We start from the raw sequence: 18819 nt of genomic DNA, 5'->3' as shown, positions 1-18819 counted from the left end.
CTGCGCATCTGCCTGCTGTCCCCCGCCCCCATCCAGCCTCCCAGCCTCTCACCACGCCCTGGCAGGGTGGGGTCATCAGCCTCCCCTCTGTCCGTTACTTCCCTCCTGTTCCCAGGCCTCCTCAGGGCTTCCTGCTTCCCCCAGGTAGGGGCACACACAGACACACATAATCATGCACACTCACACGTACTCATACACACACACTCATGCACACATGCCTGCACAGGTATCTACACACGAGCATGTGCACTTAACCCATGTGCACACACACATCTGCACACACGCGTGAAAACACAGTACAGATACACAGGCACACTTGCACCCACACAGCCACGTGCCCCACACACGTACACATGGATACACACACACACATACACACACACAGGCACACACATGAGCTCCAGCCACGGGAGGTTCGGTGCAGACACCCGAGGGCTGTCTGGGCAGGCAGAGCTGGACAGGTGTCTGCCATGACACTGGGGTGATTATTCCAAAGGCGAGAAGGCTGCCGGCTAATAATACCACAGCACATTCCTGGCCAGAGATAAGCAGCCCCAAGCATCCTCGGCACGTTTGGCCTCGGTGTCTCACTCCTGTGGATTCCACCCACCCGCAGCACCATCCTGGAGGTGCCCCAGGAGCCGGCGCCACCAGCACAGACGCCCTGGCCAGGGACCTGGCACTCTCTCCTCTCCAGGGACCCCTCAGAGACACCCACCCACACAGGCAAGAGAGGAGGTCTGTGTTCATCCTGAGAAGTGGACTAAACTACAGGTTGTCCTTGCTGCATTCCAGCCCCTCCAAGCTGGACAAAAGCACCCCACGCCACCTCCGGTACTGAGCGTACTCCAGCCGGGCAGAGCCTGGGCAATGGGGAAGATACTGCAGACCCCCAGCACCACCACTGCTAAGGGGCATTTGGGCGCCTCATCTCACCCCACCCTCTCCACAACTCGATGACATCACCCATACTGTTGCTATTTTGCAGGTGCCCTGAGACGCCACAGCTGGAAAGGAAGAGACCCAGAATTTGAACCCAGGTCTTCCATCTCCTAAGCCAGGGCTCTTTCCAGGACCTCAAACAACCCTGCGTCCTGGATGACTCTTAAGTCACATAATTTCAGTGCCACTGAGTAGATCAGGGACATCTCAGGGATCGTTCTTCTCAGGGAAAAACGTCATATTCAGTACAGGCTCGGGAATGGGGGATTCTCAGTAACACACACATGAGGGCAACACCTCCACAAAGATGTCAGGCGTTAGGGGTGTTCTGGGGCATCTGTAGCTGCCTTGGGGAAGGAGGGGTGTTGCTGGGACAGAGGGCAGGAGGGCATGAGCCCTCCAAACCCCCAAGCCACAGAGTGCTTTGGAAGAAACTTGGGAGATAAATGGGCCCCCCATGCATGGAGTCAAGAGGGAAGTCTTTGGCTTTTACAGCTGTGGGTCAGGACAAAGGGTTGGGGAGTCAGGACAAAGGGCTGGGACTTGGGGAACAAGGCAGGACCATGAGGATGACATGTACCTACAGAGTCCTGAGAAGCACAGCAGGAGGGAGAGAGTGACATGGACACGAAGAGGAAAGCCAGACAGGAAAGAGACAGTACAAAGATACAAAGACATAGAGGTGGAACCTGAGATACCCGAAGGAAAGAGGCAGCAGAGGGAGAATATGAGATGCGCTCATACACGGGGGTGAGGAGCTGGAAAGTTCTGTTGGGCCTCAGTGATGCCAGGCAGCCCTCACTTCAGTCTCTTTCTCACCTGTAGCCCAACACATGTTCGAGGGCTGCAGTTCTAAAGCCTGGGTGCACACAGGTCCACAGACGCTCACAAGCACATGCGTGCGCGCACACACACACACACACACACACACACACACACCCCTAAACCTCAAATGTCCCTCTTGGCCACTCGTTGAAATGAAGCGCTATTCTGAGCATTTCTCAGATGACAACACTAAGACCCAGGGAAGGGCTGAGGCTTCCCCACCAGGATCTCGAGGAGAAATCTGGGAAGAGGACCCAAGTCCCCCCATCCCCTCAACTTCTCAGGAGGCAAAGGACTGAGCCGTGAGACCTCGGAAGCAAAGGCAGGAGAGGAAGGACGCAGGCCCCGGGGATTCTGGGGCATGACTTTCCCAGCCCCAGGGAGATGGGATCAAAGGAACAGAGCAGCATCCCAAGCTTGAGACCAGGCTCAGAGAGGGCAGGACCTTGGCTAGCAATGAAAGCAAGAGGGCAGGGCCCCCAGGGGTGGGGCCACAGCGGGGAACAGGGCTGAAAGCAGGGGTGTGTTCCCACGAGGGCCCGGCCAGCCCCAGGCCAGCCGCCTGGTAAGGCTTCCCAGAGCCACGTGACCCCCAAGGCCACCCGCTTCGGCGCTACCCACTGGCGCCAGCTCCGAGCAAGCCAAGCAGACTTACGTGGACGTCGCAGGGACACGGTATTCATCAGAAGAGGCGTCGCGGGAGGTGGGCCCGTGGGCTTCCCCCCTCCCCCGCCCAACTTCACCCGAGAGGCACCGGCTTCCTCTCCCTACAGAGCCCCCTCCTTCCTGGGCACAAGGCAGCGGGCCAGCCAGGACAAGGCCAGGGAAGGGAAGCTGGGAATGGGAAGGATATTGGGCTCCTGATTTCACATCCAGCTGGACAGAGACCCCACTTGGGAGCCCGCAGGGAAATCTGTGCTGGAGAAAAGGATGGATGGATGGAAGAGGAAACAGATAGCAACTACGGAATAAGGACCCGTCAGGAAAAGTGGTCATGTATCATCAGTTATTGGTGAAGAGACAGAGGCCATGGTACATGTAGACACATGATTGTTACTGAAACAGAGAGAGAGACCAGAGCACAGTTTCCAAGTCCATCTGCCTAATTCAAACCAACCAACCGAAACAAGACATTTTTGAGATAATCAGGGAAAAGTGAACACAGACTAGGTATTAGCTGCTCTTAAGAAAATGTTATTAATTATGTTGACTGCGATAATGGTATTATGGTAATGTTAAAGTTAAAAGTCCTTATCTGTTAATGATATGCACTGAAGTATTTACAGTGAAATGATATAATGTCTGGGATTTGCTTTAAAAAAACTTCCAGCAAAAAAAAAAAAAAAAGAAAGAAAGAAAAAGAAAAGAAAGTAAAGGGGGACAGATGAATCAAAAACAGCAAGAAACTGACAATTTTTGAAGGAGGAGAATGAATATAAAGGAGTTCATCATACTATTCTCCTACTTCTGTACACGTTTCAAACCTCCCGTAATAAAGAACTGACCAAAGGAGAAAAAATATACATAAGTTCATCTGATCCATGTTTCCTAAAGTGTGGTATTCAAGATGATTTTCCTTGGAAACATGGCTCAACTACTTTAATTTCTTTTGTATTTAGCAAGAAATTAAAAACATAGATTAAGCCCATACATTCTATCACTTAGAATGAGTAAACGGTTAAAAAAGCAAGTCATTTTTTTAAAAATGAAGTAACAGTGCAGGATGGTGATGACTGATATGGTAAAATGGGAAAGGAGGACAAGCCTGACGGCAGTTGGGAAACCAACGAGCTCACCCACACTCCCCGCTGCATGGGAAGCCGATAACTGACCCACAGTGGGAGTCTTTCACCATCTGCCCAAGCCCTCGTCTGCACCCCTGTCTGCAGGGACGCAGCTACACCGGAGACATCAGCCACAGAGGATGGATCAGGCTGCTGGTGGTGGACAGTGCTGGTGTAGCTGGTGACAGACAGTGGACTGCTGCTGTTTACCAAGGGCAGCTCAGACCTGGCTCTGTATTTCCAGAATCTCCAATCCCCAGACTGTCCTTGGATGTTGACAATATCTTACCCATTTACAGATGGGGGAACTGTGACTCAGAGACAATAGGTGACCTTCTCAAGACCCCAAGGCCAGGGGGTAACAAAGCCTGGATTTGAACCCACATCTCTCTGACACCCAAGGCTGCTAGCTGAACCTTGAAGGTAGGCAGGTAACCAGGCCAGCAGGAGCCTGAGGCCCAGCCAAGAGCTAAAGCAATGAAAGAGGTGGAAAGGAGGACAAGAACCGTATGACCATGGGAGGAAAAAGAAGGAGAGGAAGTGGGGGAGGGCCTGGGCTGCACAACAGGTTTGGGGTGCCTGGATACCTATTACACAGAAGTAGCAGAAAGGGAAAGACTGCAGCAAGTTGAATGGAGGTTAGACCACTAGGGGAACTGGATGGTAGAAATGGAAGACTGTGAGCCTTGGTCATCATTTCAAAACATCACACTTCTGAGCTTCAGAATTATTCCAACTTAGTAAGGGGAGGTAGGTTATCCCACGCCTCCTGGAACTTCTAGTTGGTAACCGAAATGTGTTTGATTAAGAGAACTGGGGAAATGAGTATAACTTCTCAAATTGTGAGGTTCACGGGGGAAATACTAATGAAAGAATCTTTTCATTGTCCATCTGAGCCTGAAATAGGCCTGAAGACAAAGGCGTTAGGGTAGTGCCCTGGAGAGGGCTGCCTGCTTGCCCAGGTCTCTAACATTACGCTTCTAAGAACTGGGGAAGGAATGAGGAGGGACACTAACCTTCCTTTGCAAAGCTCTCAGCACCCAGGAGACCCCCATCCATCTTTCCTGGCAGCTGGGATGCCCCAGGGAGTTCCAGTCCCCCAAGCAAGTCTTGTCTCCCGTGCTTGCACCTCCTCTCAGGACCACATCCTGTGTCCAGGGTCCAGACGAGCTGACTGGAGCCTAATGCTGCGGCGGGAGGGGGGAAAGGGGGGGAAGGGGGGATGACGGGGAGGCAGGGGCCACTGGGCCATCTGCAGCACAGTGGGGGTTCTGGCTCCACCCATTCGCTAGCTGTGTGAGGTGGGGCAAGCAGCTTGACCTCTCTGAGCCTCTGACAGGTCCCCCGTCCTCCCCACCTTCTCCTCCTGTCGGTGCTAAAACTGGAAGAATAATAATAGCAACCTCCTCACGGAGCTGTCTTGAGAATTCAGTGACATGATCCATGCAATGTGCTTAGCATGCAATCTGGTACCTAATTGCTTAATAAATGGTAACCGCTCTTATTATTATTATTACTATTAACTATCCTATCCAAGGCCCACAGTTGGGCCCTTTGGCGTTCAAGCTCTCCTGGGACTGGATGGAAGGAAGTGGCCGGTGGGCAGCAGCCGGCAGGACAAAGGAGGGGTGAGCACCGCAGCTCAACCTCATCCTCTCCAGGAATGCAGGGCTGGCGGCTGGGAGGGTGGGGGGCGAGGGGAGATGCCTCGCCGCTGAGGTCAGGCCCTATTCGGAGCCGGCGGTGCATTTATCGTCCTCCTGGGTGAGGGGAGGAGGGGGAGAAGGGGGAGGAGGGGATGAGGCAACTGCAGAGAGCAGTGGGAGGACCCCCTGTAGGGGAGGGGCCGCTCCTGCACCGCGGTCCTGGGAGACCCCCCGCAGCCCCTCCTAACTGGCCCAGTGAGTGTGGGGCAGGAGGAGTGCCAGCTTCACATAAAGGTGCCCCCCACTCATCGCCCCAACCAGGAATAGGACATTCACCCCACGAGGTGCACCATCCCCAAAGCTCTCCACAGCAACTCGATGAGCTAGACATTACTTTCATGATCCCCATCTTACAGAGGAGGAAACTGAGGCTCAGGCTGGTCCAGCTCAAGGCCCAAGGATACTCACTGGCACCAGTCCCATCTGCTGGCTCTTGTCACTGCCCCAGAGGCTGGGCTCACAGCAGTGGGTGCAGCAGTGGTGCCAGAACAGATGTGGTCTTAAGGGGCACCAGCTGGCCTGTGCTATATTCCCCAGGTCAGTGCAAGGCAGGCTGGGACTTCAGGATTCTCCTGGGCTCACCATCCTGCCCCCTACCGACACACACATCCCAGTTCTGGAAGGCCCAGCTCTCCCCTGCCAAACACAACCATTTCTATTCTTGAGATTCCAATCAAGGGGTCCCAGCTGTCCCCTCAGTCCCCTGGGGCCCGTTCCTGGGCTCCCACCAGCACCTCCTAGAACTAATCCCTTCCAGCTACGGTATCAACCTATTTCCTCTTAGGTTGTCCTCCACGAAGACCAAGGAAATAATCTGGTTACCCCCAGTGACTGTGCCTGATACCGACTCCTCTACTGAAGCTGGAACTGCCCTAGTCCTCAGTTTCCCCTTACGGAAAGAAGCAGGGAGGTAGGAGGAACGCCCAGGCCCTCTCAGCAGCGCAGGTCTTTGGGGATATAGTTAGGTTTTTCCTCTTGCGTGAAGGTCCCTTTACACTAGTTTCCACATCTCCTTCCCCAGTTCTGGAAAAGCCAGGCATCTCACCCCCACCTCCCCAGCGGTCTAAGAACTTCGGGGAACCCTGTCCAGTTAGAGAGCCTTGCTCAGCACCTGTGGGCCCCTTGCAGGTTCAAGTCCCAGAAGGTCTCCCTGTATCTCTAATTACTCCCCATCCGACTTCAGGATATTAAACACACACTCGTATGTGCGCGTAGCCACAGTTCCTGCCTGGGCTCTGTGGTTGACCCACTTTAGACTCTCTGATGACCCTCTTCCAAAGTGATCAGATCAGAGACAGGAACAGCTGCGGTTAACAGCACCTCAGCCTCTCCCATGATGGAGCAGGGGGTACCCCAGGTGTATCCCCAGAAGGTTGGCGGCAAGTCCTGGAAGGTACCAGAAGCCAAGCTTTGCGGGGGGGAGGGGGGTCGAGGGGGGAGCAGGTAGGTATGTTCTCACTCAGGCTTCAGAAGCAGGCATTTAAAATCCTTCTTCTAAATCCACCCACCCTAGAACAATGATTCTCGAGCTTTACAGAAGAAAGGAAGGATTTGCCCAAGCTCTCACGGAGAGCAGTAATCAAAGGTCAAATCTGGAAACTAAAGAGGCGTGGACCAGGATTGCAAACTTCCATCCCAAACCAGCCTGAGGCGGGGGGCCTGTATTCTCCATCCACCCACCCATGTTGACATACGAAAAGCCAAATGACTTTCATGCTTCCTATAGAATGAGTGGGTATGATAGTTTTGTGCGTCAAATTGGCTAGATTAGAGCACCTGGTGATTTAATCGAACACCAATCCAGGTGTGTGTGAAGGTGTTTTGTAGATAGGTTAATATCTACAGTCAACTGACCTGAAATCAAGATTACTCTCGATAATATGCATGGGCCTCATCCAATCAGTTGAAGAGCAAAAACTGGTTTCTTGGAGAAGGAATTCCGCCTCAAGGCTGCAACACCAACTCCTACCTGAGGTGTCAGCCTGCCAGCCTGCTCTATAGATTTCAGACTTGCCAGTCCTCACAACTGTGTGAGCCCATTCCCTAAAATAATTCTCTTCATATAAATATCCCATTGATTCTATTTCTCTGGAGAACCCTGACTGCTACAGGGAGTAAATAAGAGAGGTCAAAAACTATGGGTCCTACCAACTTAAAGGAACTCCCAATGGCCAGAGCTGGGTCAATTTGATCCAAGAAAAATAATGATAGCATTGGATTATAACCTATAAAGTAAAGTGGATATCCAGGTTCCATAGAGACATAAATAAATAATTGAATAAATAAATGGGGGATAAGGTACAGTTCTTTACAGTAGAATTCCAATTAATAAATGTAGAAGGAATGATGGAAATAGAAAATCAAGTAAACCAAAATTGAGGGACATTCTGCAAAATAACTAAGCAGTACTCTTCAGAAGTGCCAAAGTCAAAGGAAACAAAACAAGACTGAGGAATTGTCCCAGCTTGGAAGGGTCTAAGGAGATGTGAGAAATATATGCAAAGTGGGATCTGAAACTGGATCCTGGATCTGAAAAGAGGTAGTAACGGAAACACTGGCCAAATGCTACTAAGATCTGTAGATTAGTTAATAGCATCAGATCAATGTTAATTTCCTAGTTTCGATAATCATGCAACAGTTCCATAAGATGTCAACATTCACAAAAAATGAGAAAAGGGTATAGTGGTACTCTTTGTACCATTTTTGCAAATCTTCTGGAAGTTTAAAATCATCTCAAAATTTTAAAAAAATTTAAGTGGGTCCTGAAGAAGACACAGATTAGGGGTCAGAATGAGAGCAGAGGACTATTAAAAAATTAAGTCCTTGGAAGGGAAGACGGATTGAACCTGAGAAGGTCCCCAGACTCCTGAGAATCAGATGAGAGATGCTCAAACTAAGGGGGCAGAGGAGGAAGAAGGAAGACTGCTCAGGGAGCAAAGCAAACAGACCTGGCCGAGGTGGAACACACGGGTATTCCAGCTCTGGGATCATCACCTGGAGAGAGCCACACTTGGCGTCTAATGATAATAACCACGATGCCACCACCACAACCACAGCTGTCACAAATCTCTGGCTACTGTGCACCAGCAGCTGAAAAGCACTCTCCATATCTAGCTAATTCAATCTTCACCACAACCCTGCAGGAAGGTCTTCATAACCCCAGTTTATAGATGAGAAACTGAGAATCAGGGCACTTCAGAAACCGTCCAAGGGGGACTTCCCTGGTGGTCCAGTGGTAAAGAATCCACCTTCCAATGCAGGGGACGCAGGTTCGATCCCTAGTCAGGCAACTAAGATCCCACATGCCATGGGGCAACTAAGCCTGCGGGCCACAACTACTGAGCTCTCGCACCTCAACTAGAGAGACCACGTGCCACAAGCTACAGAGCCCACACACCCTGGAGCCAGCGTGCCACAACTAGAGAAGAGAAAACCCACATGCCACAACTAGAGAAAAGCCCGCGCACTGCAGTGAGAGATCCCACATGGCTCAACAAAGATCCCGCGTGCCGCAAGTAACACATGGTGCAGCCAAAAAATAAATAAAATGTAAAAAAAAAGAAAGAAAGAAAGAAAAGAAAACGGTCCAAGGTCGTTCAGTTATAAGCAAGGAAAGTAGGAAACCAATCCAGCTCTGACTCCCAAGCTCCCAAGTCTTAGCACAAAAGAGATCTTCACTGCCCTCAGTCCAACCTCCTCCCCACAATGCAAGATGGCTGCTGAGAGCTCACCATCTCACAAGACAGCCCATTCCAGGGGGGACCATTCCAGCTGTCTTCCCTAGAGGTCCAGGCAAGCTTAGTAAAGCAGAACTTCCTCCACCCAACCTGACTGCAGCCTCTGGCCTAGGACCCCATTCACAGGGGAGCCATGATAGTAATTGCTGGTATTTATCTATTACTCTAAGCATGCATTCACTCATTTAGTTCTCACAATAATCTTAGGAGGCAGGGACTATTTTTTGACGTTTATAGATCAGGAACCCAAGTCACAGACAGACTAAGCAGCTTACAGAGTTAGTGAGCACTGAAGAAGGAGTCAGAAGCGGGCTCGGGATTCTCACCACCACCTCCAGGTCAGACTCTCTCCTGGAGCCTCTCCCTGAGTCTGGGTTCAACTCCTGAGTCCCCGTTCTACCACCTTCCTGGCTGTGTGAGCACACTGCTCAACCATCTCAGCCTGTTTCCTCCTCTGTGCCCTGAGGGATTATATTAATGCCTATCTTTTAGTGCTGTTGTGAGGATTAGATTAAACGATCCTGTCTGTGCAGGCATAGAGGATCTTTGTAAGCCAGAGACTAATGGTGGAATTCAAGCCAGTGTGATTTTCGGAGTGCAGGAAAGGGCACTGGAGCTTTTCTGCTGCTCCTCCAATCACACATGACCCACAAGTGAACTTCCTTCCCTGCTTCCTTGAACAGAACCTGGTTTGAACCCAGACACCTGGACACCCTCGCTTGGGTGCCCAGGCCCAGCCGGTGGAAACAGGCCAGGCGGTTAATGTGTGACTCGCTCTGTACTTCGCTGTGCCCCAGGACACACATACCCATCTCCTCCTAATGGCCCCCCGCTAACATCCCACCCGACCTGCCTGCTGCCTGCTGCCTGCCGGCTGCAGGTAACAATTGGCCAAGTCATTCATCAGCCAGGGGCCAAAACCCTCAGAGAGAGGGAGCAGAGGCCTCGTAGGTCCTGGGCGGGGCAGAGCAGAAAGGAGGACATGGGGCCAGCAGGTGACCGCAGGGGGCCAAGAGGTGACCACAGGTGAGGAAATCAATGTGTGGGGAGGGTAATGGAATGTGGGCCATGGTCATTCTTGTGGAGTTGGCCAGGCCTGCTGGCTAGTGGGTTTCTGGGACACTTAGCCGTCTGTTATCCTTGGGTCTCAGAATAATAGAATAAGAGTTATCATCTATTGAGAAAGAGCCCACAGGATTTTACCTACGTTTTCTCTAATCCTCAAACCAACCTTGCAAGGCGGCTGAAACATATCAGCGGCAGCGTTTTTATACCGATGAGGGGACCAGTTTCAGAGGTGGAATGATTTGTCCGCTATAAGCAGCTCATGTAAACGGCAGAATCAAGATCCACCTGAGCCCAAGGCCAGAGGGGCTCCAACTCCACCAGGACATCCAGGCTCCGGCACTGGTTTGGGGTCAGTGGCTTGGAAGGCTCAGAAGGTTAAGACTGAGTCTTGGCCCCCAGGGAGAGCCAAGCAGGAGAGAAGGCCGGGTCTTCAGGAGGCAACTCAGCGCCTTCCCTCAGGACGAGCAGCTTCTCTCAAGCAAAGGCAGACGCCCCAGGAGGGGAAGCCCATCTCTCCCTCGCTCTCCCTGCTCAGCCAGTTCCAGCGGACACTGCAGACCCTCAAGCTAAAAGCCAGAAGCAGCCAGGGAGGCTGGCATGGGCCAGGGGTTCAGGAGTCCCCTCCCTTCCCATGCCACTGACAGAACTTCTAATCTGCCCTCTCCCTGCACCGCAGACCCTGGCCCTCACCAGATCCCTCATGCTCGCTGTTTCTTAGCAGGAAACTGCTGGGCTTTGTTCCCTCCTGCACATTTCACCATGTGTCCTGTTTCAGCGGGACCCCAGGATTTCCCCCTCCTGTCTCCTTCTCTGGCTCTAATTCTCCAGCTCCCATTTGCCTTTCTCTCCCTGCTCTGGGTTCCCACCCTCCCCTTCCTAACTCCTGCAGTCTCTCAGAAGCAGCAAACCCCCGTGCGATGTTTACACAGCCCCAGAGTCAGAAACGCTGAAAAATATGACCTTTTGGGAGCCACATTCCAGGAAAATGAGAAGCCGGTCGCAGCTCAGTGTCACTTTCTCTCCCAGCCTTAGGTGGGTGTGGGTGTGGGTGTGGGTGTGTGTGTGCACGCACGTGTGCACTGACTGCTTATGACACACTCCAAGTCTACTCAGTAACCCCTGAAGGCCCCGCACTCTGAGAGACGACTCTAGGAAGATTGAGGGGAAGGGAGGATTATTACAACTTCTCAAAATATTTTATAAAGTGGAGATAAAATGGCTTCCCACCCAAGGCCTACCTCATCCTCGACCCCCACTGCCAGGGAAGCAGAAGCCAGAGGAACCAGTGGCTTCGTAGGGCCCTGTGCCCAGTGGAGTTGAAACGGGGTCTCCAGGGGCAAATACACGTTAGTCAGGTGCTATCAAGGGACCCCAGCATCAGAATCACTGGGGGTGTTAGACAGTAATGCAGATCCATGGGCCCAAGCCAAGCCCCACCGAACCAAAGTTGAGGGTGGCAGGAATATGCTTAATGGGCTCGCCGGGCAAGGCTGAGGCCCACTGACAGGTGATGCAAGGGAATGGTGACCCATGGCTCTTCTGCTTAGAATTCAGAAAACGAGCCTCAGCAGCAGAGAGTAGAGGCTGAAAGTGGAAAAGGAAGTAATGAAAAGTCATCAGGCTTTGGAGCCAGATACTCAGATCTGAGCTGCCTGCTAGTTTCATGACTGATGCAAACACTTCACACCTCAGTTTTCTCATTTGAGAGTGTGGCCCATTATATCCGCTTCATGGGTGGTTTTTCAAGGATTCAATGAGATGAGTGTCAAGTAGCCACCATGCAGATACTCAATAAACAGTGGCTATAAACAAAGTGATTATAATGAAAACCCCTGCGCCTTAGAGAGAAAATAGGTTCTTTGAAAAGGTAAACACAGTTGATAAGCCTTTAGTAGACTGACCAGGAAAAAAAGAGAGACCACATAAATTACTTGAATCAGAAATGAAAGAGGGGATATTACTACCGACCTTACAGAAATAAAAATTATGAAGGAACACTATGAACAATTGTAGGGCAATAAATTAGATAGCTAAGGTGAGATGGACAAATTCCTAGAAAGACACATTGTACCAAAACTGACTCAAGAAGAAATAGAAAATCTGAATAAACATATAACAAATAAAGAAACTGAATTAGCAATCAAAACACTACACAAAGAGAAAAGCCCAGGCCCAGATGATGTCACAAGTGAATTCTACCAAACATTTAAAGAATAATCAATATCAACTCTTCACAAACACTTACAAAGTGGAAGAGGAGCAAACACTCATTCTATGAGGCCACTGTTACCTCGATATCAAAACCAGACAAAGACATTACAAGAAAAAGAAAACTAAAGACCAATATTTCTTATGAACAGAGATGCAACAAAATACTAGAAACCAAATCCAGCAACATATAATAGTAAGAATTATACATCATGACCAAATGGGATATATCCCAGGTATGCAAGGTTGTTTCAACACCTGAAAATCAACTACTGTAATATACCATATCAATAGAATAAAAAAACAAAAGCACCACGATCATTTCAACAGATGCAGAAAAAGATGTGACAAAACCCTGATTTAGAAAACATTCAACTTCCCTGGTGGTCCAGTGGGTAAGACTCCATGCTCCCAACGCAGGGGGCCTGGGTTCAATTCCTGGTCGGAGAACTAGATCCTGCCTGCATGCCGCAACTAAGAGCCTGCATGCTGCATCTAAGAAGCCCACGTGCTACAACTAAGAAGCCCTCATGACGCAACTAAAGATCCTGCGTGCTGCAACTAAGACCTGGCGCAACCTAAATAAATAAATAAATATTGTTTTTAAAAAAAAAACACTCAACAAACTAGAAATAGAAGGAAAAGTTCTTAATGTAATAAAGGGCATCTATGAAAAACCCACAGCTAACATCATGCGTCATGGTTAAAGACTGAATGCTTTCCCCTAAGATCAAGAACAAGATGAGGATTTCTCCTCTTGCCATTTGTAGTTCTAAGAGGTTCTAGCCAGGATGAGTAGGCAAAAAAAATGAAATAAAAGGCTTTCAGTTTGGAAAGGAAGAAGTAAAACTATCTCCATTCACAGATGAGATGATCTTGTATACAGAAAATCCTACAGAATTCATTTTAAAACTATTGGAATTAATAAATGAGTTCATGAAGGTTGCAGGATAAATCTTCAATATACAAAAATCAATTGTATGGGGATATATGTATGCATACAGCTGATTCACTTTGTTATACAGCAGAAACTAACAAAACATGGTAAAGCAATTATACTCCAATAAAGATGTTAAAAAAATCGATTGTATTTCTATACACTGGCAATGAACAATCTGAAAATGAAATTAAGAAAACAATTCTATTTAAAATAGCAACAAAAAGAATGAAATATTTAGGAATAAATTTAGCCTCCCAAAAGTGTAAAACTTATACTCTGAAAACTACAAAACAGTATGAAAAGAATTTAAAGAAGATCTAAATTAATGGAAAGACATGCCATGCTCATGGATCAGAAGACTCAACATTGTTAACATGGCAATACTCCCCAAACTGTTCTACAGATTCAATTTAATCCCTATTAGAATTTCAGTTGGCTGCTTTGTAGAAAGTGATAGCTGATCCTAAAATTCAAATGGAAACTCAAAGGATCCAAAATAGGCCAATCTTGAAAAAGAAGAATAAAGTTGGAAGACTCACACTTCGAATTTCAAAACTTACTATAAAACAGTAGGAATCAAAATACTGCGGTACTGGTGTAAGGACAGACATACCCTTATTCCATTCTCAATGGAATACAATTAAGAGTCCAGGAATAAACCTTCACATCTATGGTTAACTGATCTTCGACAAGGTTGCCAAGATTTTTCAGTGAGGAAAGAGTAGTCTTTTCAACAAATTTCTGGGACAACTGGATAGGCACATGAAAAAGAATGCAGTTGGGCCCTTACCTCATACCATGTATAAATACTAACTCAAAGTGGATGAAAGATCTAATGGTAACAGCCAAAACTATAAAACTCAGAAGAAAACATAGGGATAAACATGACTTTGGATTTGACTTTAGCTATGACACCAAAAGCACATGCCATAACAGAAAAAAATTAGATAAGTTGGACTGAATCAAAGGTTAAAACTTGTGTGCTACAAAGTAAAAAGACAACCCACAGGACAGGGAAAAAACGCCTCAAATCACATATCTGATAAGGGACTTGTATCCTGAACATATGAAGAACTCTTATAACCCAACAATAAAAAGGCAAATAACCTAATTTTTTTTTTTTTTTTTTGCGGTACGCGGGCCTCTCACTGCTGTGGCCTCTCCCATTGCGGAGCACAGGCTCCGGACGCGCAGGCCCAACAGCCATGGCTCATGGGCCCAGCAGCTCTGTGGCACGTGGGATCCTCCCGGACCGGGGCACGAACCCGTGTCCCCTGCATCGGCAGGCAGACTCTCAACCACTGTGCCACCAGGGAAGCCCAATAACCTAATTTTTTTAATAGGCAAAGAATCTGAATAGACATTCCTCCAAAAAAGATATACACATGACTAATAAGCACGTGAAAAGATACTCAACATCATTAGTCACCAGGGAAATCAAATCAAAGCCACCATGAGATATCACTTCATATCTACCAGGATGGCTATAATCAAAAAGCCAAATAAGTATTGATGAGGATGTACAGAAATCAGAATCTTCATACATTGCTGGTGAGAACACAAAATGTTGCAGCTATGCTGTAAGTTGAATCGTGTTCCCCAAAAAAAGATATGTTGAAGTCCCAGTACCTCAGAATGGGACCTTATTTGGAAGAAGGGTCTTTATGGAGGTAATCAAGTTAAAATGTGATCATCATGGTGGGCCTTAATCCAATATGACTGGTGTCCTTATAAAAATTTGACACAGAGACAGATAGATACAGAGCAAAGATGATAAGAAGACACACACAGAAAATACCACGTGAAGATAAAAGATTAAAGTGAAGTATCTATAATCCAAGAAACAGCAAAGATTGCCAGCAAACCACTCAACTCTTAGCAGAGGCAAGGTGCGGTTCCCCCTACAGTTTTCAGAGGAACGTGGTCCTGCCAACACCTTGATTTTGGACTTTTAGCCTCCAGAACTGTGGGACAATAAGTTTCTGTTAAGTCAGTTTGTGATACTTTGCTGCAGCAGACCTAGAAAACTAATATAAGCTACTTTGGAAAACAGGCTGACAGTTCCTCAAAAAGTTAAATATAGAGTTACAACAGGACCCCATAATTCCACACATAGGTACAGATAGATAGATAGATAGATAGATAGATACGAGAGAAGTGAAAACATATGTCCACATGAAAACTTGTTCATGAATATTCATGGCAGTATTATTCACAATAACCAAAAGGCGGAAACAACCCAAATGTCCATCAACTGATAAATGGATAAACAAAGTGTGGTATACCCATACAATAGAATATTATTAGGCCATACAAAGGATGTACCTTGAAAACATTATGCTAAGTGAAAGAAGCCAGCCCTGAAGAACATACATTCTATTGTTCCATTTATGTGACATCTCCAGAATAGAGAAATACATAGAGACAGAAAGCAGATTAGTGGTTGCTTAGGGCTGGGGCCGGGGTGCGGGAAGCAGAGGGATTGAGGAGGGACAGTTAAACTGTGTGAAGTTTACTTAAATGCTGGAGAGGGTGTGGAGAAAAGGGAACCCTCCCACACTGTTGGTGGGAATGTAAGTTGGTGCAGCCACCATGGAAAACAATATGGCGGTTCCTCAAAAAACTAAAAATACAGTTGCCATATGATCCAACTCCTCAGCATATATTCGGACAAAACTCTAATTCAAAAAGATCCGTGCACCCCCGTGTTCATAGCAGCACTATTCACAATAGCCAAGGCATGGAAACAACCTAAATGTCCATCGACAGATGAATGGATAAAGAAGATGTGGTACATATACACAATGGAATACTACTCAGCCATAAAAAAGAACAAAATCATGCTAGTTGCAGCAACACGGATGGACCTAGAGATTACCATACTAAGTGAAGTAGGTCAGAAAGAGAAAGAGAAAGACAAATACCATATGACATCACTTATATGTGGAATCTAAAATATGACACAAATGAACTTATCTACGAAACAGAAAGACTCACAGACATAGAGAACCCAGTTGTGGTTGCCAAAGGGGAGAGGGGGCTGGGGAGGGATGGACTGGGAGTTTGGGGTTAGCAGATGCAAATTGTTATATATAGAATGGATAAACAACAAGGTCCTACTGTATAGCACAGGGAACTATACTCAATGTCCTGTGATAAACCATAATGGAAAAGGATATGAAAGAGAATGTATATATATGTATGACTGAATCACTTCGCTGTACAGCAGAAATTAACACAACATTGTAAATCAACCATACTTCAATAAAATAATTTTTTTTTAGTGTATGGAGTTTCTTTTTGAGGTGATAAAATGCTCTAATATTGACTGTGGTGATGGTTGCACAACATTGAATATACAAAAAAACCCACTGAAATGTATGCTTTACCTTGGTGGTGCAGTGGTTAAGAATTCGCCTCCCAATGCAGGGGACCCGGTTCAATCCCTGGTCAGGCAACTAGATCCCACATGCATGCAGCAACTAAGAGTTCGCATGCCACAACTAAGGAGCCTGCCAGCTGCAACTAAGGAGCCCACCAGCTGCAACTAAGACCTGGCACAACCAAAAATAAATAAATAAAATAAGTAAATTTTTTTAAAAAAAAGAAATGTATGCTTTAAATGGGTGAATTGTATGGTATGTGAATTACATCTCAAGAAAGTTGTTATTTTTTAAAAAAGAGTAAGAGAGGCCCTTGACCACAGAAAGCACTATTACACACTTGGCACTGTGCTGGGTGCTGACCAAGACAGCAAGGACAGAGGTGGGTCTTCAGAAGCTGCAGACCAGCGGTTCTCAAATTTGGCTGCAAAGGGGACTCACCTGGGAAGCTTTTATTTAAATCAACTTTATGGACATATAATTTATATACAATAAATGCATCCCTTCCTTTTAAGAATATAGTTCAGTGAGTTTGACAAACCCATACTCTGGGTAACCACCACCACAATCAAGATAAAGAACATCTGTATCACCCAAAAAAAGTTCCCTCACGCTCTTCTGCAGTCAGTCTTCCCGCCACCCCCAGCTCCAGGAAAGTACTAACCTGCTTTCTGTCAGGAGAGTTTTGCCTTGTCAAGAATTTCATAAAAATGTAACCATCTAGTATGTACTCTTTTGTGTCTGGCTCCTTTCGCTAAGCACAGTGTTTCTGAGATTCATCCACGATGCTGTGCGTAACAATAGTTCATTCGTTTTTATCACCACGTAGTATTCCACTGGACCTTTATGACACAGTTTGTCCATTCACCTGCTGTTGACTATCTGGGTTTTTCCAGTTTGTGAATTGTGAATTCATAGCTATTGTGAATAAAGCTGGTATGAATTTATGTGCAAGCCTTTCAGCGGACATGTTTCCATTTCTCTTGGGTAGATACCTTGGAGCAGAATTGCTGGGTCATAAGGCAAGTGTATGTTTAACTTTGTAAGGAATGGTCACTTTCCAGAATGGTTGTGCCATTTTACACTCCTACTTATGGTTGCCACTTTCAAAAATCCCAATGCCCAGGTCATGCCCCAAACCAATTAAATCAGAATCCCTGGGGAGGGGGACCCAGGCATCATTATCTTTAAAGCACCCTAGTGATTCTAATGCACAGACAAGGTCTGGAACCACTGCTACAGATCTCAGGTGCCCTGAGGCAAGCAAACAGCAAAAAACACATTATATTCACCTACATCTGTTTCCTCATTCTTCCTTGATAGTGGAGAGGGAGAAGAGAAGCAAAACATATGCAAGCATCATCTTCCTTGACACCAGTGCCCTTAGCAAGCTTGGCTGGTCTCTCAGTTCAGATTTTTCCCCACCATTTTTTGTTTTGTTTTGTTTTGGGGTTTTTTGGCTGCACCGTGTGGCCCAGCATGGCATGCGGGATCTAAGTTCCCCAACCAGGGATTGAACCCGTGCCCCCTGCAGTGGAAGCGTGGAGTCCTAACCACTGGACCGCCAGGGAATTCCCATCTCCCCTCTTTTTCTGAGTTAGAAGAAGGTAGGAGGAATACAAAATGATAAATATTAGCAACATTTTGACCACTTAATTTTGAGCTTGGCATTTTAGCTGGGTTATCATAGAGCCCTACAAAATAGGTCCTACTATAATCCTTGTGTTACAGATGAAGAAACTGGGGCTCAGAGAGGTTAAGTACCTTGCCCAGGGTCACACAGCCAGTTATTATTGTAGTCAGCATTTAAACTCAACAGTCTGTCTCCAAGGCCAAAGAACCTAAGCACTCCACTGGGCTCAGAGCAACGGATGGGTCTTGGAGCCATGAACCTCCTCCCACTACCCTGCTATCCTGGTAGCAGGAGAATACAACAAGCCTCCAACACAATTGTGAAGGGAGGCTGCAGGTGTGTTTATGAGAGAGTGGGAGAGTGATGTATAATGTGACTGAAAGATGGGGGTTAATTATGGGATTTCCTTTCCTTTCAAGCTTAAAGGATGGGATTTAAACCCCTCTGGTACAGGGGAGGAGACCAACTCATTGCTGCGGCCTCCTGCCTTCACCCCCCTCGCCCCTCCCCCCCTCCCGGTGCTGAGGGCAGGGAGGTGCCAGGGCTGGGAAGAGGGCAGGAGAACTAAAGGAAGCGAGGTGACAAGGGGCTGC

General features: G+C 47.5%; 1 protein-coding gene across 7 annotated transcripts in view; it reads right to left on the bottom strand.

Annotated features, from left to right (window-relative positions):
- Window positions 1–18819, bottom strand: part of TNS1 (tensin 1) — a 238877-nt gene that overhangs the window by 150567 nt on the left and 69491 nt on the right. The window contains exon 1 of one of the 7 annotated variants that reach the window (XM_089916380.1): window positions 4568–5329. The exons of the other annotated variants lie outside the window; for them this stretch is intronic. Within the exon in view, the coding sequence (XP_089772506.1) occupies window positions 4568–4606 (39 nt within the window). The 5' untranslated portion in view covers window positions 4607–5329. Of the gene's footprint in view, window positions 1–4567; window positions 5330–18819 lie in introns of those variants that run through there. 7 annotated transcript variants of the gene reach the window in all.

The sequence above is a fragment of the Delphinapterus leucas genome, chromosome 8 (genome assembly GCF_059928025.1).
Source record: "Delphinapterus leucas isolate spDelLeu-1000000601 "Yukka" chromosome 8, BTC_Dleu_Yukka2, whole genome shotgun sequence".
Taxonomy (NCBI): Eukaryota; Metazoa; Chordata; class Mammalia; order Artiodactyla; family Monodontidae; genus Delphinapterus; species Delphinapterus leucas.
The sequence above is the reverse complement of the archived record's forward strand: the minus strand, read 5'-3'. Positions and strand labels throughout refer to the sequence as shown.